The sequence below is a fragment of the Myotis yumanensis genome, unplaced genomic scaffold, assembly GCF_028538775.1.
Source record: "Myotis yumanensis isolate MYYU_CA2020_CCGP unplaced genomic scaffold, mMyoYum1.0.hap1 SCAF_4, whole genome shotgun sequence".
Classification (NCBI taxonomy): Eukaryota; Metazoa; Chordata; class Mammalia; order Chiroptera; family Vespertilionidae; genus Myotis; species Myotis yumanensis.
The window spans coordinates 52,624,198-52,650,079 of NW_027223755.1; the positions used below are offsets into that span (position 1 = coordinate 52,624,198).

A 25,882-nucleotide genomic window follows, 5' to 3' on the forward strand; every position below is an offset into this window, starting at 1 on the left:
AGGGGGCAGCGCCCCAACCTCCTGATTGGCCCTGCTCTGTGCGTGACAGGGGGTGGCACCACAACCTCCCCATCGACCCTGCCTTAAGTGTGACAGGGGGCGGTGCCCCAACCCCCCAATCAGCCCTACCCTGAGCGTGACTGAGGGTGGCATCACAACCTCCCAATCCGCCCTGCTCTGTGCATGACGGGGAGGCGCCCCAACTCCCCAATCAGCCCTGCTCCGAGCCCGACCAAGGGCTGCACTTAGGGATTGGGCCTGACCTCTGCCACCCAAGAGCAGGCCTAAGCCAGCAGGTCGTTATCTCCCGAGGGGTCCCAGACTGCGAGAGGGCACAGGCCAGGCTGAGGGACCCCCCCTTCCCCCCCGAGTGCACAAATTTTTGTGCACCGGGCCTCTAGTGTTTATATAATATTAGAGGCCCGGTGCACAAAAATTTGTGCACTCGGGGGGGTCCCTCAGCCTGGCCTGTGCCCTCTCGCAGTCTGGGACCCCTTGGGGCATGTCCACCTGCTGGCTTAGGCCCGATCCTCGAGGGATCGGGTCTAAACTGGCAGTCAGACATCCCTCTGGCAGCCCGGGAGCCCTCGGGGGATGTCCACTTGCCAGCGGGGAGCAGGCCTAAGCTGCAGTCAGACATCCTTTGTGCTGCTGAGGAGGCGGGAGAGGCTCCCACCACCACCGCTGTGCTGGCATCCGTCAGCCTGGCTTGTAGCTAAGCAGAGCTATCCCCGTGGGAGCACAGTGACCACCAGGGGGCATCTCCTGCATTGAGGGTCTGCCCCCTGGTGGTCAGTGTGTGTCATAGTGACCAGTCATTCTGCTGTTAGGGTCAATTTGCATATTACCCTTTTATTATATAGAACTAGAGGCCCGGTGCACAAAAATTTGTGCACTCGGCGGGGAAGGGGGGGTCCTCCAGCCCGGCCTGTGCCCTCTCGCAGTCTGGGACCCCTCGGGAGATAACGACCTGCTGGCTTAGGCCTGCTTCTGGGTGGCAGAGGGCAGGCCCAATTCCTAAGTGCAGCCCCTGGTCAGGCTCAGAGCAGGGCCGATTGGGGAGTTGGGGCGCTGCCCCCTGTCATGCACAGAGCAGGGCGGATCGGGAAGTTGCGATGCCACCCTCAGTCACGCTCAGGGTAGGGCCGATTGGGGGGTTGGGGCACCGCCCCGTCACACTCAAGGCAGGGTCGATGGGGAGGTTGCGGCGCCACCCTGTCATGCACAGAGCAGGGCCGATCAGGGGGGTTGGGGCTCCGTACCGTCACTCACAGAGCAGGGCCCATCAGGGGGTTGAGGAGCTCCCCCCTGTCACTCACAGAGTAGGGCCAATAGGGGAGTTGGGGCACCGCCCCCTGTCACACAGAGAGCAGGGCGGATCAGGGGGTTGGGGCGCTGCACCCTGTCACACTCAGGGCAGGGCCAATGGGGAGTTTATGGCTCTACCCTGTCACACACAGAGCAAGGCCCGTGGAGGGGGGTTGGGGCGCCACCCTCTATCACCCACAGAGCAGGGCCGATCAGGGGGTTGGGGAGCTGCCACTGTCACACTCAGGGCAGGGTCGATGGAGAGGTTATGGCTCTACCCTGTCACACACAGAGCAGGGCCCATGGGGGGGTTGGGGGGGGGGGGGCCGCACCCTGTCACACACAGAGCAGGGCCGATCAGGGGATTGGTGCACTGCACCCTGTCAAACACAGAGCCGCAGGGCAATCAGGGGATTGGGGAGCTCCTCCCTATCAGGCACAGAGCAGGGCAGATAGGGAGGTTGTGGGCCCGCCCCCTGTCACACACAGAGCCGCAGGGGATTGGGGAGCACCCCCGTCACACACAGAGCCCCAGGGCAATCAGGGGGTTTGGGCGCTGCCCCCTGTCATGCTGATCCCGGTGCCGGCAGCCTCGCTGCTCTGCTGATCCCGGTGCCGGGAGGCATATTACCCTTTTACTATATAGGATAGAGGCCTGGTGCACGGGTGGGGGCCAGCTGGTTTGCCCTGAAGGGTGTCCTGGATCAGGGTGGGGGTCCCCACTGGGGTGCCTGGCCAGTCTGGGTGAGGGGCTGAGGGCTATTTTCCGGAAGCGAGTGACTGAAGCTTCCAACTGCTCCTTGTTTTCTTCCTTTTTTTTTTTTTTTATTCTGGGCCAGCTTTAGCTCTGAGGCCTCGCCGCTGAAAACATCGATACAATGTTGCTAAAGCCCGGCTGACTGAAAGCCGGTTTCTGGGGTTTTGTTTATCTTCTATGTTTGCAACATAGTTTCTTAGAGTTGTAGCTCAGAGGCCGGCAGCGTAGGCGGGGAACGTTGGAGTCCTCCTTCACTGTAGCAAGCAAGCCTCATGTTCGCTTCCAGCTGCCTGGCTGCCGGCCGCCATCTTGGCTGACAGTTAATTTGCATATACTCACTGATTAGCCAATGAAAAGGGTAGCGGTTGTACGCTAATTACCATGTTTCTCTTTTATTAGTGTAGATAGAGGCCTGGTGCACGGGTGGGGCCAGCTGGTTTGCCCTGAAGGGTGTCCCGGATCAGGGTAGGGGTCCTGCTGGGGTGCCTGGCCAGCCTGGGTGGGGGGCTGAGGGCTGTTTTCAGGCTGGCCACACCCCCTTCAGGGTTGGGGGTCCCCACTGGGGTGCCTGGCCAGCCTGGGTGAAGGGCTGATGGCTGTTTTCAGGCTGGTCAAGCCCTCTGTCCTTTTTTTCTTTTTTTGTGCACCGGGCCTCCCAGCCCGTCCTTTTTTTCTTTTTTTTAAGCAGGTATCTGGGATTTATTTATCTTCTATAATTGAAACTTTGTAGCCTTGAGCAGAGCTCAGGGCCTGCCAGGGCAGGCGAGATGCTTGGCTTCCTCCATCGCCGGGGGCAACCCAAGCCTCCTGCTTGCTCCAGCTCCGTGGCCGTCACCATCTTTGTGACGAAGTCAGGGAGTGATGGAGTGATGGTTAATTTGCATATTACTCTTTTATTAGATAGGATAATTGGGAATTCCAATTGGATACTAGGAAGTTGAATGCTCATGGTTGAAATATGTAAGCTGAATCTAATTCATGTCCATTGGTATAAGTGACTTCACAATTTATGGGAAATCATGACTTGGTTCTTTTAATTAAGTGAAGAATTTTGACATGAAAGTATTTCTGAAAAGAAATACATAAAACATTTATGCTGGCACATAAAAGTAGCAAATAACATCTGTCCTGTAATTCTATCAGCATTGTTAAATAAATATTGTATGTAGCATATACCACTTACTTTCATTAAAAGCATACTCAAATCCTTCCAGGGTATCAGGAAAATCAAGAGGTGGTTCATCTTTTTTCATTAGTTCATCCAAATCTATCCTAGACAATAAATCTAGAAAAAAAATGACAATAAATTTACTTATATTCATTTTCATAGTTAACAAATATTATCTTTTAATACTTTTAGCAAAAATAAAAAAAAATAAAAAATGTGTGCTAAGTCGGCCACTCTCCAGGGGGCGACATCAGCCTGTGCTCACAGGTGTGAAAGGGAAGTGTTGTCTGAAGTCACATGGTCAGGCTCATGTCATTGTACCCTTTCTCTCCTGTCTCTCACATGGCTCTTTGCTTTTAGACAAGCACATATTTTGAAAATAAGGAAAATGGGAAGAAGGAAAGAGAATATCATTGCAATGTTTATAAATGAAAATAAAGAAAAAAGACATTATTGCTATACAAAACCTTATAATAAAGTTCAGAAAGTTACGATTATGACATGAAAAAAAAAACACAAATATTATCTTTTAAGTTCTTTTAAGTATTCTTTTGTTCTATTTTATTACTTTTAGATGTTTCCATAACTGACAATACTATTAAATTTTTTAGTTCCCAGAGTGCTATACTATAATGAAGTAAATATCAACATAACCTAAGCACTTTCAAAATTATAATCCTCAAAAGAATCACAAATCACATCCTAAGCACCACTATAGTAAATTATTAACTTCTTCACTTCAAAATACACAGCTATTAATCTGTACTTTATTAATCTCCTTTTACTGTTTTCAAACTTTCAGATATTAATGACTTCTAAAAGGTCACTAAATTTTAAATATAAATTAAACTACTGATATGGATAAGAAAATTTATAAATCCAAATAGTGGCAATACAGCTTATTATTTAATTTTAGGGAGAACCAAGATGGCGGCATAGGGAGCGGACCTGTGTGTGCTGCTCTCTCACAGCATCATTGAAACTATCAACTATGAAGTAAACAACCGCCACTCAGAACCATGGGGAAGTTGGCCCAGTGGGAGATCTACAACTGGAGGAAAAGAAAGAAGCGCAGTGAGACTGAGTGGGAGCTACGGAGGCACCAAAACCAGAGGTACGCAGTCACACGCCACGCGGGCTGCAAATGGATTCTCGGTTTTTTACGAACCCTCGAATCCTCTGGGCTTGCTCGGGGCGGGTCTCTGAGGCCCCAGATCCCACAGGGAGAGGCGGCCACGGCCTTGCAGTGGTCGGAGAGCGAGGGAAGCTCTGACATGCGGCTGCTCCCGGCACTGAGGGACAAGAAGTCCTGGTGTCCTGGGGAGGCGAGGGGCGCGGAGAAGCCGCCATCGCTATTTCCTCCACGCTGGCGACTCCCTGTGACCCCGCCCTACCCTCAGGGCTGTGCCAGAAGCACAAGAGGGAATGACTGTGCTTTTACAAACTCTCAAATCCACTGAGCTGGTTCGGGCGGGTCTCTGAGGCCCCAGGCCCCAAGGCGAGAGACTGAACGGCCTTCCAGCGGTCAGAAAGCGAGGGAGGCTCTGGCGCTTGGCTGCTCGCCGGCACTGGGGGACGCAAAGTCCTGGAGTCCTGGATAGGCAAGGGGCCGCTGAGTCTCCGCCCCGGCGACTCCCTGTGACCCCACCCTACGCAATTTACATTCCCATCTGGGCTGTGCAGGCTCACAAGTAGAAACGCCTTTGCTTCTGCAAACTTTCAAATCCACTGAGCTGGTTCAGGCGGGATCATGAGGCACCAGATCCTACGGGGAGAGGCAACACGGCCTTGCAGCCATCAGAAAGCGAGGGAGACTCTGTTGCACAGCTGCTCGCCAGCACTGGGGGACACAAAGCCCTGGCAGAGATTCAAGGGGCCGCGGAGACTCAGCCAGTGCTATTTGCTCCGCCATGGCGACTCCCTGAGTCTCAGCCCTAATCAATTTACATCCCCATCCAAGCTGTGCCAGGTGCACAAAAAGACCCACCTGCGCTTTTGCAGCCTATCCCAACAAATTGCAGACTTCAACTGCTCGCAGCCATGGGAGACACACTCAAGAAGCAGACCCAGGAGAACCAGGATGGCGGCATAAGGAAGAGACCTGTGCGTGCTACCTCACACAACAACATTGAAACTACCAAATATCAGACAAACACCTATCATACAGAACCATGGGAAAGTTGGCCCAGTGGAAGCTCTACAACTGGAAGGAGAGAAAGAACATTGAGACTGAGTAGGATGTGACACCAAGTACAGAGCCCAACCCAACAAACTGCAGATTTCAACTCCTCGCATAGAAAGAAGCGCATTGAGACTGAGTAGGATGTGCAGAGGCACCAAGTACAGAGCCCATCCCAGCAGGCTGCAGATTTCAGCTCCTTGCATCTGGGAGGGACGCAATCGGGGGGCAGAGTCGGGTCCGGGGCCGGCCAGGGCTGGGCCTGACTCGGCCGGCACTGTGGAACTGCTGTACCAGCAAGCGCACAAACATGCCCACTGGTCCCAGTCTCTTGTGGGGCGCTGGGGGACAGCAGACAGGCAGTCTGTGCACTTGGTGGAGGGCAGGAGTGCTGGATGTTCAACCACCAGGAATGCCTGGAGATTTTGTCTGGTGGGGAGCCGCCGGCAGGGGACAGAGGGCCAAACTTCCTGTTTCCCCGGTAAGGCTGGGATGGCCCCGGTGAGGTCAGGATGGCCCCGGTGAGGTTGAAACGGTCCCGGTGTGGTAGGGACGACCCCGGTCAGGTCGAAACGGCCCCGGTGTGGTAGGGACAACCCCGGTCAGGTTGAAATGGCCCCCGTGAGGTAGGGACGACCCTGGTCAGGTCGAAACGGCCCCGGTGTGGTAGGGACAACCCCAGTCAGGTTGAAACGGCCCCGGTGTGGTAGGGACGACCCTGGTGAGGTTGAAATAGCCCCCGTGAGGTAGGGACGACCCCAGCCAGGTCGAAACGGCCCCGGTGTGGTAGGGACAACCCCGGTCAGGTCGAAACGGCCCCGGTGTGGTAGGGACGACACCAGTCAGGTCGAAACGGCCCCGGTGGTGTGGTAGGGACAACCCCAGTCAGGTTGAAACAGCCCCGGTGTGGTAGGGACAACCCCGGTGAGGTTGAAACGGCCCCCGTGAGGTAGGGACGACCCCGGTGAGGTTGAAACGGCCCCCGTGAGGTAGGGACGACCCCAGTCAGGTCGAAACGGCCCCGGTGTGGTAGGGACAACCCCGGTCAGGTTGAAACGGCCCCCGTGAGGTAGGGACGACCCCAGTCAGGTCGAAACGGCCCCGGTGTGGTAGGGACAACCCCGGTCAGGTTGAAACGGCCCCCGTGAGGTAGGGACGACCCCAGTCAGGTCGAAACGGCCCCGGTGTGGTAGGGACGACCCCGGTGAGGTTGAAACGGCCCCCGTGAGGTAGAGACGACCCCAGTCAGGTCGAAACGGCCCCGGTGTGGTAGGGACAACCCCGGTCAGGTTGAAACGGCCCCGGTGTGGTAGGGACGACCCCGGTGAGGTTGAAACGGCCCTGGTGAGGCTCTGACGGCCCTGGTGAGGTTGAGACTACTCCAGTGAGGTTGGGACAAATAAAGGGGACCAGTATGGACTGATGAACAGGGGTAGATACAGAAGCAGAGCAACATTGAACAGAATGTTAAACTACTGTGGGAAGCCTGGGGAGGGTTAGGGGGGGATTAAGAGACCAACTGAAGGACTTATATGCATGCATATAAGATTAACCAACGGACACAAGACACGGGGCGGGGGGGGGTGGGGGGTAGGGGCCGGGGGAATGTCAAGGGGGGGAAAAAAGGAGACATATGTAATACTCTTTGTAATACTTTAAGAAATAAAAATTATTAAAATATAAAAATAAAAAAAAAATACAAAAGTAAATTTTAGGAGAAAATTACAGTATTTTAAAAAATGGTAACTGAAAAATTGGTTAACACAAAGCAGTTTTTATTCTTCACATTATTTGATTTGATATGATCAAGAAATTTGCCAGGAAGGTGTTTTTTATAAACATTTTATTTTGGAATCATCTTAGATTTACAGAAAAGTTGAAAGATCATACAGATAGTATACATATACCCTTCGCGCAGTTTTCCCTATCATTAACATCCTACATTACAACAGCACATTTATCAAAACGAAGAAACCGATGTTAGTACATTACTATCAACTAAGCCCAGTTATTATTATTCATCATTTTTCCATATTGTCCATCTGCTATTCCAGGACTCCAGCCAGTATACTACACTACATTTAGTCATCAAGTCTCCCCTATCTCCTCTGGTCTGTGACTGTTTTTAGTCTTTGCTTCTTTTCTGTGGTATTGACTGTTTTAAGGAGTACTGATCAAGTATTTTGTAGAATGACCCTGGATTTAAATTTGTCTGTATTATGTTGTGACTAAACTAGGGTTACAAGTTTTTGGAAAGAATGTCACAGAGATAAACTGCCCTTCTCATCATATCACTGAGGTGTAAATCTTCATCAGCTGATTAAGGTAGTTTTTACCAGTCTTCTTCACGATGAAGCCAGTGTTTTTCCATTTTTACAGTCTATTCTTGTAAGTGACTAAGTCTAGCCCACTCTCAAAAGGGGAGAGGAGGAATTATGCTCTATCTCCTGGAGTAAAGAACATGTGCAAACATCATCTGTAATTCTTTTGTACGGAAGTTTGTCTTTCTTCATCTATGTACATATTTATTTAATCATTTATTTGATATTTATTGTATACTTTGAGTTATAATTCAATACGACATCATTTACTTTGTTGCTCAAATTGTTATAGTGTTGGCCACTCATGCTCTTTCTGCTGGCTCTCATATCTCTTTGATGTACATGATTCCATCTTTTTTGTTTTTTGGAGCATTTCCTTACTTTTTGCTACTATAAGATGCTCTAGGCTTATCTTGTGTTTTCCCTCCCTAGCCCTAAATCAGTGTGTCAGCAAGCATTTAATGCAATTTTTTTGGCTCATGTTATGGGATGAGGCAAATTGCTCACTCACTATAAGTAATCATAGAGTCATATCGAAACTCAGAAAAATAAAAAGATAAACTTCAAATTTATTCAGTTCCAGAAAGTTGTGGGTTTTTTTTTAAGTTTAAGTTTTGAGATTTTTCATTCTAACTCTAGTTCCTGATGAGAAAAAGTTGCTTGGATACATAGTAAAGCAAACCAGTTCCTTTTTCTATAAAAGAAGTATCTCAGAAGTAACACTTTATTTCTGTTCTCACAGGGATATAACAAACCCATCTGTATGGCTCATCAAAATATGTTAGAGAGAAAAAAAACTGTCTACCTCAATTCTCTAGTCTCTCTGTAAGACATAAAGGTAAGCCAACAAAAAACTTGCAAAAAGAATCAGTGTTTGGTACTCTTCAAACTGCTATATCAAATAAACCTCAATTTACTCAAAAATATACCATCTTCAACATGCAAACAAAAATAATTTGCAAACTCGCTAATAAAATTGAAATATTACATTATATGCATACCAAGCTGAAATATGCTGACAAATTACTGATTCATTAGTAAAGTTGTGAAAACCATGTAATCTGTACAAAGCTGAGTAAAATGGAACAGTTTTTAATGTCAAAAATTGACTTGGAATAGCTACAAAATTCTCACTTTTCTCCTTCTAAGGAGTTGAGGTTTGGGGACAAAATCATATTCTTTCTCTTTACAGTCATTTCCACAGTACAAAACCCAGAAACCTTTTAAGCAGGCACACAGAAACCAGTCAATATATAAGCAAATGTATTATGTCTAATAGCCATTTTCTCTATCAGGTTAGAACCTAAAATGACACCTAACATCTATATATAATTTTAAAGATTTCACTACTTCACCTCAGTTGATCATCACAATTTTATAAAATAGTAGTGCGTATTATCTTCACTGTCTTTCAGCTCACAGAAGTAAAATGGCTTGTCCAAAATTATACCTTAACTAGTGACCCGGTGCATAGATTCGTGCACATTGAAAGGAAATTAATTAGAAGGTTGCCAGCAGAATGGGACTGGGCAAGATGGGCCAGACACGCCCTGGAGCCAACCTCTCCCATGGTCCCTCCCCAGTATCTGCAGCGTGAGTGGGGTCCCTCCAGCAGGTGGGGGTCCCTTAGCCTGCCCTGCAGGGATTAGGCCAAAACTGGCTTTCCGGCATCCCCCAAGGGGTCCCGGAGTGTGAGAGGGGACTCTGCAAAGTTGCTGTTGTACAGGGTGTGGAATGCAAATACAAGTGTGCAGTAAACCAGATTCGGGGCCGACAGTGCCCCAGCAACAACATAACCCACGGCCGAAGGTGAAAAAGGTGGAATCGCACGGCCCGGCGAAGAATCGGGCTCCCTCCTCTCTGGTTTTGGGGTGTATCACCGGAGAACTGCCCCTGCCAAGTCACTGCAGCTTGGCAGCTCCTGTGTTGAGCAACTGCTCCCTGGTGGTCAGTGCGCATCATAGTGACCGGTCAGACGGTCGGACACTTAGCATTTTAGCCTTTGATTGATTGATTGATAGATAGATAGATGAAAGAAAGAAGAGAGGAAGGAAGGAAGGAAGGAAGGAAGGAAGGAAGGAAGGAAGGAAGGAAGGAAGGAAGGAAGGTGGGCTTAGTAAAACAAATGTATTTCCCAATACCTAACTTATTGCTCTTTCAAAATCACCATTTATTCTATGTGCCATATCAACTCTAAAATATTCTTCCCCTCTCTTCATTGCCTTATAAAGATAAATATAGTTATAAATATAGAAATATGCTTTTACTTTGCTCAAAATGTTCCTCTGAATGATAAAATGAACAACTAAATAAATAGGCATTCCTCAAACTTCTCTGTCCACAAGAGAAGCAAATATACTTTTTATTTCATTAACACTGAGGAAACACAAAGGTGAAGTCTTCCAGATGCTATCATGATAGACCTCAGAGGCCTGTGGGCCTCTACTGGGTTTACCCTAAAAGAACAGGGTAGTCCTCATAGCGGCATTCCTGAACACAGACTACTCTTCATACAACCAAAGCAGTGTTGGAAAGCATCAAATGATGAATTCTGATTTGAATTGAATTCATCTGGAAAGGAATTGTCAGACTATTTTTCTGCCTTGTAAAAAGAAACCAATACTGTATAGTTGTATTTTACACAGAGAGACTAATTCCACAGAATTAGGTAAAATTCAAGCATAAAACATTTACATTGAAAATCTCTTCAATCACCTATAAAATACAGTACAAGTAAACCCATATAACCTAAGCATGCATCAGATGTGACACAACTTTTTTTTTGTTTTCTAAAACATGTCTCTGGTGATTAAAATGATTCAGCAACTAGAATTCTAAGCTTCAACTAAGCATATGCAATAACTGGATAAAAATACCATTTGATACCCAAAAGACTTGAAAACAGACACTCAAACAAATGTTTGTACATTATGTTCATAGAAGCATTATTCACAATAGCCAAAAGGTGGGAACAACCCCAGCTAAATGGTGTGGTGATTAATTTTATGTGTCAACTTGACTAGGTCATGGGGTGCCCACATATTTGATTAAATATAATTCTGAGTATGTTTGTGAAGGTGGTTCTGAATAAGATTAACATTTGAATCTATAGATTGAGTAAAGCAAATTGCCTCCCTTCTATTTGGATGAACATGATCTGATCCATTGAAGGTCTGAATAGAACAAAAATTTATACAAACAGAAATCCAGGGAACATGTGTGGGAATGAATATTAAGGGTGTTGGATAATGATGAAAGGAATAATCAGGTTATATTTATATATAAAGGCTTACCAAGCACAGATTCTGTATTTAATGCTGCAGCTTGAGGAGTTAGGAAGGGCTCTAACAGTTTGATTGGTTGGTTTAAACATGAGCCAAAAATTGGCCAACAGTGAGTGGGTTTGCTATGGTTTAATGTAGAGGAAGCAATTCAAAGGTTTAGGGAGATAGGAATATTAAAGTGGATTTATCATTGAAGATCTACTCACCCTGGAAAGGTCCAGAAGACATACCTTAAACCAGTACTATGAGAAATAAATCTGTGAGAACCCTGGCATCCTTAAAAAGCTATGTGATGACTTCTTTTATGCTAAACCTTACAGTGGGAACTAAAGTCAATGAATTAAGAAACATAAATGCAATGGGAGTAATTGGTTCCTAGGGTGGCAGCAGCCAAGTGGGATCACTCTACCACCAGAGGCAAGTTGGGCTTGGTTACCGTAATGGACAGCGGAGTCAGAGCAGTGATCAGAATAATCTGACTCACACAGACCTATGGCATTGGCTAGTTGAGCATGTTGTTTCTAGAAATAAGACAGGAAGCCTGCTAAATTCTTACTTGATACGTATAAGCAGAAAAGTTCTAGGTCAAATGAACGAAAGCCTAACCTAAATCAAAAACAGTCATAATCAGTTCCCAGACTTAAGCCAGTGTACAGACCCAGAACCCCTTGGGAGGAGGCCCTCTTAAAAAGAATGACCTTAAGGAATGACCCAGGTACACTGTCAAAAATTGCACTGCTAAGCTTTCTCCCATCCTCCCCCAAAGGGAACAATGGCCTTTTACCAGGGTAACTGCACTGGGAAAAAGAAATAACCAGACCTTTCAGAGACTTACGGACACTGGCTCTGAAATGAAGCTGATTCCAGGAAACCCAAAAGGTCACTGTGATTCTTCATTAGAGTAGGGGTTGATGGAAGACAGCTGTTTAATGGAGTTTTAGCTCAGATTCATCTCACAGTGGATTCCTAAACTCACTGTGATTATTTCCCCAGTTCCAGAATCATTATTTGACAGCATCCCCACATTGGTTCCCTGATCTGTAGAATTAAGGCTATTGCAGGAAAGGCCAAGTGAAAGCCCTTAATCTGTCTTTACCTAGGAAAACTAAACCAAAAGAAGTCTGACTTTCCAGGTTTCAGAGATTAATGTCACCATCAAGGACTTGAAGAATGCAAGGGTGATGATTCCTACCACATCCCCATTCAATTCACCTATCTGGACTGTCCAGAAGACAGATGGAACTTGGAGAATGACAGTGAATTATCGTTAAGCTTAAACTGATGGTAACTTCTAATGTAGCTTCTATACTAGATGTAATTTCATTGCTTGGGCAAATTAATACATCTCTGGGAACTGGTATGCAACTACTGATCTGGCAAATGCCTTTTTTTCCATCTCTGTCAATAACACCCACTAGAAACTGTTTGCTTTCAGTTGGCAAGGCCAACAACATACCTTTGCTGTCCTACCTCAGGGATATATTGACTCTCCAATTGTAAGTCATAATTTAGTTTGCTTGATCTTGATCACCTTTCCCTTCAATATGATTATCACTCTGGTCCAATACATTAATGCCATTATACTGATTGGACCTAGTAAGCAAGAAGTAACAATCTAGAGTTACTGACAAGACATTTGCGTGTCAGAGGGTGAGAAATAAATCTGACAAAAATTCAGGGGCTTTCTATTCCAGTCTAATTTCTAGGGGTCCAATGATGCGGGTGATAATGTGAGTCATGTCAACATATCTCTGCTAAAGTGAAGGATAAGTTGTTGCAACTGGCTTTTCCTACAAATAAAAAAGAGGCACAATGCCTAACCGGTATCTTTGGACGCTGGAGGCAACATAGTCCTCATTGGCTGTGTTACCCTGGTCCATTTAGCCAAAATGTTGCTACTTTTGAGTGGTGCCCAGAATAAGAGAAAGCTCTGCAACTGTGTACGCTGCTCTGCTACCATATAAACCAGCAGATCCAATGGTGTCAGTGGCTGATGAGGAATCTTTGGCAGAAGCCTCTTGAAGAATCAAAGCATAGCCTTTAAGGATTTGGGGGCAAAGTCGTGACATCCACTGTAGATAACTATTCTCCTTTTAAGAAACAGCTGGTAGTCTGCTACTGGGCGTTTGTAGAGACTGAATGCTTAATCATGGGCTAAGTGAACAAATGCCTATGGTCACCAACTCCTACTGCACTGCCTTTTATCTATCAGCATGAATTCCTCGTGGAAAGTTTCTACCATCAACTGGCTTCCTACCCAAACTCAGGTCTGGTTTATAGGTAGTTCTGTAGGATATTCAAGCACCACTCAAAAGTGGACAGCTGAAACACTAGAGCCCCTTTCTAACGCATCCCTGAAGGACAGTGATGAAGGGAAATCCTCCCAATGAGCAGAACTGAGAGCTGTGCACCTGGCTTTTAGTTTGCTTGGAAAAAGATATGGCCAGACATGTGGTTATATATTGATTCATATTCTGTGGCCAATGGTTTGGCTGGATGGTCAGGGAACTTGGAATGAACATGATTGGAAAATTGGTGACAAGGAAATATGGAGAAGAGGTATGTGAACAGACATCTCTGAATGGGCAACAAATTTAAAGATATTTCTTTCCAAAGTGAATGTTCAATAAAATATTTTAAAAATTAACTGGTTAGAGTGATCTATTCTGTAGACACTAGTCATTCTATTTCCCCAGCCACCCATTATAGCCAGTATTCATAGGTCTAGAAATTAAGGGTGAACAATGGGAGTGGCACCACTCACTATTACCACTAGTCTATGAAAAAAAAATGTCCACTCTGACCATTCTTACTCAAAATAGTAGTGGAAGTCCTAGCCAGCACAAAAAAGCAAAAAACAAAATAAAAGACATATAGATTGGCAAGAAAGAAATAAAACTGTCCAAATTGTAAATGACAAAGAAAAGCCCAAGGAATCTACCAAAACAACTCATAGAACTAAGTGACATCAGCAAAGTCATAGGATATAATATCAACACACAAAACTTAATTATATTTCCATAAACTATCAGTAAACATGTGGCAACTGAAATTAAAAACGCAACACAATTTATAATCATTCTAAAGAATTAAAACTTAAGTATCCTATATAATAAAGAGGTGATATGCAAATTAACCCTCACACCCTCACAAGATGGCTGCCTATATATACTGCTTGTGTAAGTATAAATTGGAACACCAAATTTTCACATTACAATGTAAGGTTGAAGATGCTCAAAATCTATCTATGTGGAAACCCAGGAAATCTATTTTTCTGAGTGTACTGATCATTCCCAAAGCATACAAGCATGCAGTCAAACCTTCCAGAGGGTTGACTACAGCTGTCTCCAATTCCTCTCTTCCAATTCTCTACACAGATTCTCTAATATGCTTTCATTTTCAACAAATCACTGAAACAGCTTTTTGTGAAGATTACCAATGATGTCCACACTGTCAAATCCAAAAGTATACTAGTATTCTCAGTCCTCACCTAGCCTGACTCATCATCATGACTAAATTAATGATTCCCATAATCTTCACTTAAGGTTCAGGACCTCTCTCTTGCTCCTGGTTCTGAGCCTATCTCGCTAGAGATTCATTTTCAGCCTCTTTAGTGGGTTCCTCCTTATCTCCCTGACCCTAAGGTTGAGATGCCCCAGGACTGAATCTTCAGATGTGTTCTCTTTTCTGGCTACACTGACATTCTTGGTGATGTCAATCATGATCATAACTTTAAATATTATCTCTACATTAATGATTCCCAAAACTATTATTCTAAACCACATGCTCTCCCATACTCCACACTCAACTTCTCCACCTTCATGTTTAAGGGGCATCTTAGTTTAATATATATAAAAGCTAACTCTTATTTCCCATTACAACCACTTTCACTGCAACCAGCTTTTTCCAATTTTCTTAATATAATTAATAGCACCTATCTTAAAGCTATTTAGGCCAAGAGGCTACAAAGTTATCTTTGTTTTTTTACATCTCATGTCTAATCCAACAACAAATTCTGTCATGTCATCTCTTCCTTCAAAACATAACCAGAATCTGTCCATTCTTTATCATCCTAATCAAAGACTTCACAATTGTGAGGAGAAAGCAATGGAAAGCCATTTGCCATTTTTGTAGATAAGAGCTAGTTACACCAGCCCTTTGATAGATCATTTGCATTAAAAGCAGGGACAAGGTGAGTCAACTGGTTGCTTTATCTTATGTATGCTTTAGGATTTCATGAAAAGAGATAAAAGAAGGCAGTAAAAAAGGTTCTTGAGGTATCTTTATCATCCAGGCCAGCATTGCAGGGTAGGACAGCAGCTCAGAGAAGGGGCCAAAGCCAAGAAAGTCTGGTACATATTCAGCGGGGGCATCTCCTACATAGCATCTTGAAGACCAGATAGACTCCATGCTGAATCAAGTAAAAGAGACTTTTATCAGCTGGCATAGTTGGCATCTCAACATTTAGAAAACCCAAGATATATTTTTTCTACTACCAAACAAAGTAACTGTGAAACCTTGCACAAGTTACTCAGATAATCTGATCCTGGGCAAGTCACTAGACAGTGAGACTGAAATATATGAAGAAAACTTACAAGCCCATAATGAATACTTCTTTTAGAGGTAAAATTATTTTAGATAGCAGGTTTATTTTTTTTAAGTCTAGAACTCAAAAATCCCAAAAATTGTCTAAGGCAGATTCCTTCTGAGGTGTTAACACGAAGGGCCTCTCATAATATATCCCTAGTGCCAATGCCACAAAGATAAAATGCAGAATTAGGCAGATTACTATCCTAAATTAGTAGGACATCGAGAACAAAAAAATATGATAAGGGCACTACCTGTAGTGTTAGTTTTTACCATAAATTTATATGGCCTTGAATAAGAAAAGCATTAAGAATTCTGGCTGTAAAATTACATGATTCTATGATTTATTTGCTGAGTACAGACTATATCTCAGACACTGAGATAGTTGCTGTAGGGACACAAATAATTACAAATAGATTAAGTACTGTTTTTATTTTAGAATTGAAATAAACAGCAGGTCACCTAAATATTCCTATACCTTCATCAGGCACAATGAAAATATCCTAAAAAAGCAATTTAAGTATGTACCTTTCAGTGCTGTAGTCTTTTCTTTTTCATCTGGACCTCCCTGCTGGATTTGTGCCATGCTTATCCAAATTGGGCACAAAATTAAAGAGCTCAAGGAAATAGACATCAATCTTCAGAAGACAGTCTAGAATGAATGAAAGCAATAAATTAAGCTCTACTCAATCCTGCCTACTCCATGAGAACTTCCTTGATCCTCCCAGTCAAGATTAATCTATCCTAATTTTCCACAGTACTTTGTTGATGTCTATACTACAATACTCATCAAAGGCTGCCTTGCACTGTAGTTACTTATATATTTGTCTAGGTCAGCTAAAAGATTACAAGCACCAAGACAGAGGTATCAAGTTTTTTCATCATTATATCTATGATGTCACAAAACATAATATCTGATAGTACATACAGATACCTAATGTTGCTGAATTGAACTTAGCTAAACTTACTATTTAGTTTTAGTTCTTTATCATCTAATTTAAAAATATCTCCAAGTAGTTTCAAAAACTGTAACTCTTTTAAGATAAATTGTAAACATATGCTATCTATAAGGTTAGAATGTCTTCTCCTGGAACATGCAGACAGTCAGAAGGAGAAAAATATATAAATACAAAAAGTAGTTATAATTTCAATCTAATGTAATTAAAAAACAACTCTAAAGGAAAAAAAATAGGCCTTTTAAAAATGAAACTATGGAAACAACTAAAGTGTCCTGCGATAGAGGTATGGATAAAGAAGATGTGGTACATATATACATTGGAGTACTACTCAACCATAAGAAAAGACGAAATACTGCCATTTGCAACATGAATGGACCTTGAAAATATTAGGCTAAGCCAGTGGTCGGCAAACCGTGGCTCGCGAGCCACATGCGTCTCTTTGGCCCCTTGAGTGTGGCTCTTCCACAAAATACCACGTGCAGGCGTGCACATACAGTGAGATTGAAACTTTGTGGCCCATGCGCAGAAGTCGGTATTTTGTGGAAGAGCCACACTCAAGGGGCTAAAGAGCCACATGTGGCTCGCGAGCCACAGTTTGCCGAGCCACAATTTGCCAACCACTGGCTAAGCAAAATAAGTCAGTCAGAAAAGGTTAAGAACCATATGATTTCACTCATATGTGGGATATAAAACTGAAACTCATAGACGGACAATAGAATGGTGGTTACCAGAAGGAAGGGGGTTAAGAGGGTAGGTAGGAAAGAGAAAAGGAGACCAAATATATGGTGATGGAAGATGATTTGACTTTGGGTGGTGGGCACACAATGGAATATACAGATTATGTGTCATAGAAATCAACACTTGAAAACTATATTATCTTATTAAGCAATAAATTTGGTTAATCTTGTTACCTCAATAAATTTAATTTTTTAAAAATGAAACCGTTACATTCAATGTCTGGAAACCATAATCTACAAATGGCAGCCCAGTGAACAATAATAATATGAAATTATGATTTATCAAAGTCTAATTCTGCACTTAAACTATAAATAGATGGCTTTCCAATGAAGAGTATAAAACAACAACGCACTATCCCTAAATTAAAAGAAAAAACTGCAACACATACAATGGAAAAATTAAACTAATTTAGTCGTTCCATAACTGTTAAAGAAATCATATAAAAACTACATTCACGACAATAAGACTGAATATTCCTCTGGTTGAAGAACCCAACTGATTTGCTACCACTAAGCAAACCCCCATTTCTGTTCAAAGGTACATTTTATAATTACCTTTAAAAACTGAGTCATTTTCACAGTCAGCAGAGTGTAGCAATAACTAGAATGAATGTAAGACTATTTTTGACTGAGAACATTTTTTTACTTAATATGGAAGTATTTTTCTGCTTAATATGGAAGTAAAATTCTGTAAGTTCTACATGAATAAAATGTGTCTATATTTTCTTAAGGAACATATCTTAGTCTATACAATGGGCAATTTACAAGATATGAGGTTGCAAATGGTTAATCAAATAAGACATGGCCATGGCCCAAGTGGGGACTTACTCTCTAGCTGCCAAATCAAACTGCCAAATAACCACAAGTAAAATATTTAAGACTTAGACTTATAGTTAAACATTATTATAAAAAAGCAATATTGTAAGGACTATTTATATCCGAGAGTTAGTCTTATCAGTTAAAATTTCCACAAGTCTGTGTACATTTCACCACTGAGTCCTTATTATACAAATTAAAGAGAAATGTTCATAATGAGAGATTCTACATAGTGCTCTTTGCTAGCATTTCCATAACTAAATTAACTATCTACAAAGGACTTCTTGCATTTTTACTCTATCACTCTGCTAATTCAGTATTTCTTCTAAATATAAACTGTTCAGTTATTTTTCATTAGCCTCAACATGCCTGATTTCTAAACAGAACAAGTTATACAATTATTTCATTGTGACCATTTAAACAAAAGTGAAATTATAAAATATTTTTGGTGCTAGGTCCTTTTCAAGATTCATATTTTAGAGTTCTGGGGAGCTATGGACATCATGGTGACTATAGTTAACAATACTGTATTATATACTTGAAAGAGAGTAGATCTTAGAAGTTTTCACCACACACAAAGGTAACTATGTTAGGTGAGGGATGTGTTAATTAACCTTATTGTGCTAATCATTTTGCAAATATAGTGCCATGAAATCAGCATATTGTGAACCTTAAACTTACACAATGCCATATGTCGATTATATCTCAATAAGGCTTTTTTAAAGCTCTAAATACTCCGCAATGTTGACTAACACACTCCCCCTGTAGACTTTGATCTCCATGAGGTCAGGTCCCTAGCACAATGTCTGTCCCTAGCACAATGTCTGGCATATTTGGAGCTCAATGGATATTTGTAAAAGATAGAGGAGGGGAAAGAGTCACATTTTAAAGAATATTTTCAAGATTCCCAAGATTAAACATCAACTAACAATTATATTCTTATTCAACAGGAGAATAACTAAAAATACATGCCGCAACTCATTGAAGTGATGATACATAAGTTACGAGACTAATTACTACTTGAGACCCAAAACCTTATAGCAGCAGATGCAAAGCAGCTAAGTATGAAGCAAAAGCCACTTGCCTGTTGATCTCTCTCTTTCTCTCTCTCTCTGTTTTTGATATTTGCTCTCCTTTATTTGTTAGTTAAAAAATCTCATTTTTTACTGGACTAAGATTTAGAGGTAGAAACTCTCAGAAAAGACAGTCTATGTCTCTTTGCAATCTGTTCCTGGCGTTTTTCTTTGGCCTCCTTCATTCTCTTAGCCAAAAGTTTAGCATATTCTGCCGTCTCTTCCTTGTTTTTCTTAGTACATTGTTTCTTCAGAGCAATACACCTGTATTTGTGTTGCAGAACACATGGAGTAACAAGACTCTGAATCTTAGGTGCTTTAATCCTAAGTTTCTTGAGGCTTTCTCACAACATATTTGTGGACATCATCTTCTTTAGAGAGATTGAAAAGTTTGCGGATTCTGCTGGCTCTTTTGGGCCCCCAGGCGACGAGGCACAGTGAGACCAGGAATATCTTTCTCCCCTTTTTTTACAATGACCAAGTTGTGAACACTGAGATTGGCATCCACAATGCAACCCTGAACAGATTTGCGTCTTCTCTCTCCAGTTCTGCTTGGTCTGTAACAGAAGTGCCCCTTACTCAGCAGCAGGTATACTCGGCCATGAGTCAAGACACCCTACTTCATGGGGAAATCTCGTTTGTCGTTCCCACCACTGATAGGAACCACATAACCCTTTCAATTCTTCACCCAGAGAATCAGCTGCAACTTCTGTGGCCATACGCTTCACATAAAAGGTACCAAGTTTGCGTTCATTGCCCACTTCAATGAGTTTCTAGCAGCCAGTGGCTGGGAAAGAGATGTTGGGCTTCATCCTGAAGCAGCCAACAGCCTCCGAAGCACCACGAAAAAGAAGAGCTCTGTTGCTTTCTTATTTAATGTTATATTTTTACCCTCTCCAGTTATTATCCATGGCTGTGGCACAGCTGGTGAAATTAAATCAGGGACATTTAAAATCCTCAATTTCGTTTTCCTAATAAAAATTCAGAGCTATAACCTGCATGACGACAGATAAACACTACTGAAAATGCAGCCTGGAAGCTGTTTGATACATTTGATATGTATTAATATGTGCACTCGACATAGTTTATTTAGTATTATCTGATGGAGGTTAGGTTATAGGGAATAAAGTGGTGGAAGGTTTTTACTGATATGAATTGGGACACAGCTGACATGTTGTATACTTCATGATAACCACTGCTGTTTAAATATGGTCTCCTAGAAATGTTACAGTATAAACTAGATTCAAAACACCTCAGTTTGGGATTTCATTCTGTGAACTACACAAAGCAATTATCATATCTTCTTCCCTTCTATGATTCCAACAGAGAATCCGAGTACATATAAATAAAGCTGTAAGTAACTTGTCATGTGTAATCTTTATCTAGTCAATATTTCAAAACATGAAACAGTAGAATATTTCTTATTGCCCTGTTTGCTCAAAATATGGCCTGAGCACTTATAAAATGTACAGAAAGATACACAGAAGCCTTAGTTTTAGGTCTGTTTGCTTTTATGCAAATATAAATGGAACTAGATATAGATAATTTTTGCAAGAGAAGGCCTTTCCACCTCACATTGTAAAAGCAATGATGAATGTGCAAAATATATCACAAGAGAAGTAAAACTGGGTTAATTTCTGGAACTCCTGGAGTTGGTTTGGTCCCAAAGAGTCTTTGTTCACTAAGTCAGATTCTGGAAGTCCAGTTCACAATAGCCTACTTGCAATTAAAAGTACAATATGTGAATCGGTACTGGATTGTGAGGAACCAAAAGACTCATCCAAATATCCAGGTTACTCAAAAGCTTGTCATCAGCAAAGGTTAGCTCAGAATGCTCCCAGGATTAGTATTTATATTGTGTATATATTATTATAGCTTATAGTTCTGAGGCTCCAGTGCAAAAATATATGTTTTGGAGTGAGTAAGTGTGTGTGTGTGTGTGTGTGTGTGTGTGTGTGTACAGACATGTGGACACTGGGGAAAAGGCTGGAGAATAAGGGAATCAGGCTAGAACAGACCTGGAAGAAAAAGGCCAGGGTAAAATGGGCTTTTGGTGCATAGAAAACAGTAGCTTCTATAGCGAATATAATCTATGTTTAGATTGAGATTTGGCTCAGAATAGGAATACCTGGTTCCAATCCAAGCCTATCTAAAATAATTCCTTAGTTTCCAAAGCAATTTGATATAGTATGTTTGAAATGAAAGGGAAAAAAAAAGTGTTGTTGTTTTTTTTAATTTCAATTTTACCATCTGGTAGGTGAATGACTTTGAGAAAGTCACAACTTCTAACCTAAGTAATGGGAACAACAACAACAAAACATACTTCCCTTTTATAGAGCGATTATGAAGATTACATGAAAGAATGTATATAAAAACATTGTGCAAACCATAAATTCCTTTACAAATATTTGTAATCCACATAAATCAAAACTAACTGGGCTTCAGTTAATTTGTGCTCATCTAAGGACGTCCCAATCAGCCCAGTTTACAGGAGTGAGAGACTCTTAGTGTGCATCATTTGGATGAATTTAATGAACAAATAATAAAGTCCCATAATAAATGCCTATTGAGTTGACAGGGTTCCAAGATTATATTGAAGATAAATGTAATTAAATTTAAATTAGTTATGATATAATTTGTTTAAATTCCTTTCCACTCATGAAATGTATGTTTGGAAAAGGTTCAAGTATATGAGTTCCATCGTCATTTATATTAAAGTTATGTCCAAAGAACACTGTTCCCAACTATCTCCTAAACGCACATGTTGGCCACAAAGTCACCAAGTCCTTTCATACCCATTATCTTATTAGGTCATCAGCACAACTAAGAAGGGAAGGCACAGTTGGCATATCCTGGGCTTTGAGAAGCTAAGTAGCCTGGTTAAGGTAACCTAGATGGTAAGGGGTGGTTGGGATTCTAACTCTGGTCTTCTGACACTTTGTTCTGAGCTCCTTCTATACTACCATCCTGGTAGAGTCAAACTACTCAACTTCAACTAGATAAACTAAAAACTCCAGTATTTTTATTTTCATTCTCATGTACTAATTTATATTATCAGTGAGTATTATAATTTGAAGTTTAAGCAAGTTGGAGGTAGCTAATTATATCAACAAATTCTCTTAGTCTACTTGGTTTGCTATTCAGAATTCAGATTAATAAAAATTACTACCCATCATTCCTCACAATACTTTGCAACCAAAGCATCTAAAAGAAAGAGTCAACAGTTAAGGAATATCAAATACAAAGATTTTAGAATATCTGCAAGACGATGCTAAAAGTGAAGTTAAGAAGTTAAACAAAGCTAAGATAATTCTTAAGACAATTATCTGTTCTGGAATCCTTTCCCCCAAGAAAAAATAATTTAAGTAGTCATTTATGACATTTCCATAATATGGAACAGAAATAGCAGAGCAAAGGATAAGGAAAAAATAATTCTCAAAAAGAAGATATACTCAAAATTTTAGAAAAACAGAATATGTCTAACACATAGTAGCCTCTTTTGTATGGCTCAAATATAAATGTCATATAAACTACTTAGAACACTCTAATTCTATGGTAAACATAAACAATAAAACACAATTAATATTATTCTATACTAGAGGCCCAGCACACAAAATCATGCATGGGTAGGGTCCCTAGGCATAGGCTGCGATCAGGGCCATCTTCCGCCCGGCTCGCCAGTCCCCAATCCTGCCCCACTGCCACCCACCCGGTTCCCCGTGGTTCCCCATTCACCATGCTGTGATCAGAGCCTGTGGGCCAGGAGGGGGGGGGTGGGGAGAGGGACCAAGAGGTGGTCAATGCACCTCATAGCAACTGGTCAAGTGGTCGTTCCAATCATTATGGTCACTGGCCTTTTATTATATAGGATAATAAAAGCCTAATATGCTAAGTGTCCGGTCGTCTCGTCATCCATTCAACCAATCTAAGCATAATATGCTAATGATATGCTAAGGCCGCTCAACCACTCGCAATGACGTGCACTGACCACCAGGGGGCAGATGCTCTGACCGGTAGGTTAGCTTGCTGCTGGGGTTCGGCCAACTGGGATTGAGCGAGGCAGGCTGGATATGCCCTGGAGCCCTCCCACGGTTCTTCCTGGGCTGGCCAACCTCCCAGGTCCCTCCCAGTCCTGATCATGCACGGGTGGGGTCCCTCGGCCTGTCATGTGCCCTCTCACAATACAGAACCCCTCCGGGGATGTTGGAGAGCCAGTTTCAGCCTGATCCCGCAGGCCAGGCAAAAGGACCCCACTGGTGCACGAATTCATGCACTGGGGCTCTAATATAGTATATAACTCCAGGCCAAATTGAACAAGTAGAAACTAACTTCTTAAATTTCAAAGTATCCAATACCATAATATAGCAGTAATAGCATATTCACAAAGCCTACAACCAATTTTCTCATTCCATATATATAGTTATTAGCAACTCTTCTAACCTGTGTGAACTGAAGGTCTAACCTAGATTTTAAAATATGCAAGTGGGGCCCTAGCTGGTTTGGCTCAGTGGATACAGCATCGGTCTGTGGACTCAAGGGTCCCAGGTTTGATTCCGGTCAAGGGCATATGCCCAGGTTGCGGGCTCGATCCCCAGTAGGGGGCGTGCATAAGGCAGCCAATCAATGATTTCCTCTCATCATTGATGCTTTTATCTCTTCCTCTCTGAAATCAATAAAAATATTATTTTAAAAAAATAAAATAATAAAATAAAATATGCAAGTGGGAGACACAAAGTTGAGCTCTCCAGATGCCCCATCAAGAGGAACTTGCTCAGCTGCAGTGACTGCAGTCAGCAAACAGCCTCCGGCTGTTCACCACATCAGAGTCCACCTCAGATGCAGACTTGCCTCATTCAAGGTCATGCCATTCCCAGGCTGACCCTCACTCACTGATCGAAGCAAGTGGCAATGTGAAGGCCCAGCCATTTCGCCTGATGCAGGACAACCCTGCAAGGCATCATTAGCTCCAGAGCTCACTGCCAACAGGTTGGCAGAGGTTTGTCAGGCCTGCAATAAGATCAACTTTTCTCTCTGACCATCCTATTGTCCTCTTTCTTTTTCCCAAGTGTCCATCTCTAATAAACATCATCCACCCCAAATTTTGTCTCAGCAACTGCTTCTGAAAAATCTAAACTATGATTTTCTAAATGCTTTTTATTTCTGAAAGTTAAACAAAAATCCTTCTCATGTTAAGAGACAAAATGTCTCCAAAATAACTGACAACTTCACAATAAAAAGACAAATAACCTAGTTTAAAAAATGGACAAAAGATATGGAAACACATTTCACCAAAGAAGATATGAAAATGTGCAAAGAGATACGTTCAATATCATTAGTTGCTAGGAAAATGCAAATCAAAGATGTTATCATACCCTACAGCATAGCTATAAACATGAAAGACAGTAACAAGTGTCTGTAAGAATATGGAGAAACTGGAAGCCTCATACAACGTTAGTGGGAATGTAAACTGGTGCAGCCAGTTTAGAAAACAGTTTGGCAGCTCCTCAAAATGTTATACATAGATTTACCATGTGATCCAGTAATTCCACATCTAGGTATATATACCAGTGAAATGAAAACACATGTCCACACCAAAACTTATAAGCAAATGTTCATAATTGCCAGAAAATAGAATGGTTTCTTTCTTAAGTGATGAATCCAGTAATCCTAGAGATACATTTGCATTGTAGTGTCCCTCTCTGTATTAAATGGCACTCTCTCACCATCTCTATAGCTATAATGCTAAAGGTCAAGGCACAATCTCAAAAGGGAGGAGGCTTGACCATCTCACTAACTCTTCTCTTTTCCTTCCATGAAATAGTTACAATAAGCTGTTTCAGGCAGACTCACTTAAAGAACTTCTCTCTCCAAATGTCCCTACCATCCCTCTCACCAGAGCTAGGCTGGCAACTACCTAGGCTTGTTCTACCTCGACAATAGGGGAAAACACATTATTTCCTGGAGATACAAGGTGAACATTATATGTAAAGTTTTGAAAATCAAAGAGTTCAACTCTAACCTGTTCTAGTTCTTTGCATTGAACTAGAACAGGTTAGAATTCTAGTTCAGGGGTTCTGTGTCTATGGTAATTTGCCTCCCTGGCCTGTCATTATCACTTATATAGTACATCTTCCAATAAAGATCTGGTCAGAAGCACTGATTCATTTGGTCACAATTTAGTTAATTCCTTGGCCACATTCCATCTAATAGTACCCACTTTTACCTAATTTCTTATAAGGGTTGAAATATGCAATAACTGCTTTATTATTAGTATTTTGATTATTTCAACTGATGCCACACATTGTACTTATTAGTTTAAAGTGAGAAACTTACCATTTACTATAGAAAAAAAAATGAAGAAAAACTTGAGCATATAATCAAGCAATTTACTCTTAAGCCCAGAAAGTTATACTAGTAACACCAGCAATAAAGTTTAATGGCAAAGTTAAGCTTTATGAAGACCACAGTATATTGCACATAAGTCATTTAAGCTCCACTCATATCCAATGTTTACTGACAGTGCACTCATTGTTTATTTAAGGGGAAAATCTCTGTGGAGCCTGACTTTACCTAAATATGTTAACAACTGAGAATGTTATTTAAGTGCCTACAGAATGAATTTCTTTTTGGTTTCTAGAATTTCCCAATTCTTCATGAAAAGATAGCGCTTTATAGAATTTCATGTTTGTACCA

The 25,882-nt window shown here is 42.1% G+C and overlaps 1 protein-coding gene and 1 pseudogene across 5 annotated transcripts in view; both read right to left on the reverse strand.

Moving 5' to 3' along the window:
* The window catches only part of ARB2A (ARB2 cotranscriptional regulator A), a 383,721-nt gene that overhangs the window by 337,108 nt on the left and 20,731 nt on the right, over positions 1 to 25,882 (reverse strand). For 3 of the 5 annotated variants that reach the window (XM_070412333.1, XM_070412330.1, XM_070412331.1), the window contains exons 2-3: positions 16,133 to 16,256; positions 3,249 to 3,350 (exon numbers count right to left, since the gene is read on the reverse strand). In XM_070412333.1, coding sequence (XP_070268434.1) covers positions 3,249 to 3,350; positions 16,133 to 16,238 — 208 coding nt within the window. In that variant the 5' untranslated portion in view covers positions 16,239 to 16,256. Of the gene's footprint in view, positions 1 to 3,248; positions 3,351 to 16,132; positions 16,257 to 25,882 lie in introns of those variants that run through there. The other 2 variants (XM_070412332.1, XM_070412334.1) reach the window with 2 other exon arrangements.
* Positions 19,273 to 20,001, reverse strand: LOC139008122 (small ribosomal subunit protein eS6-like; annotated as a pseudogene).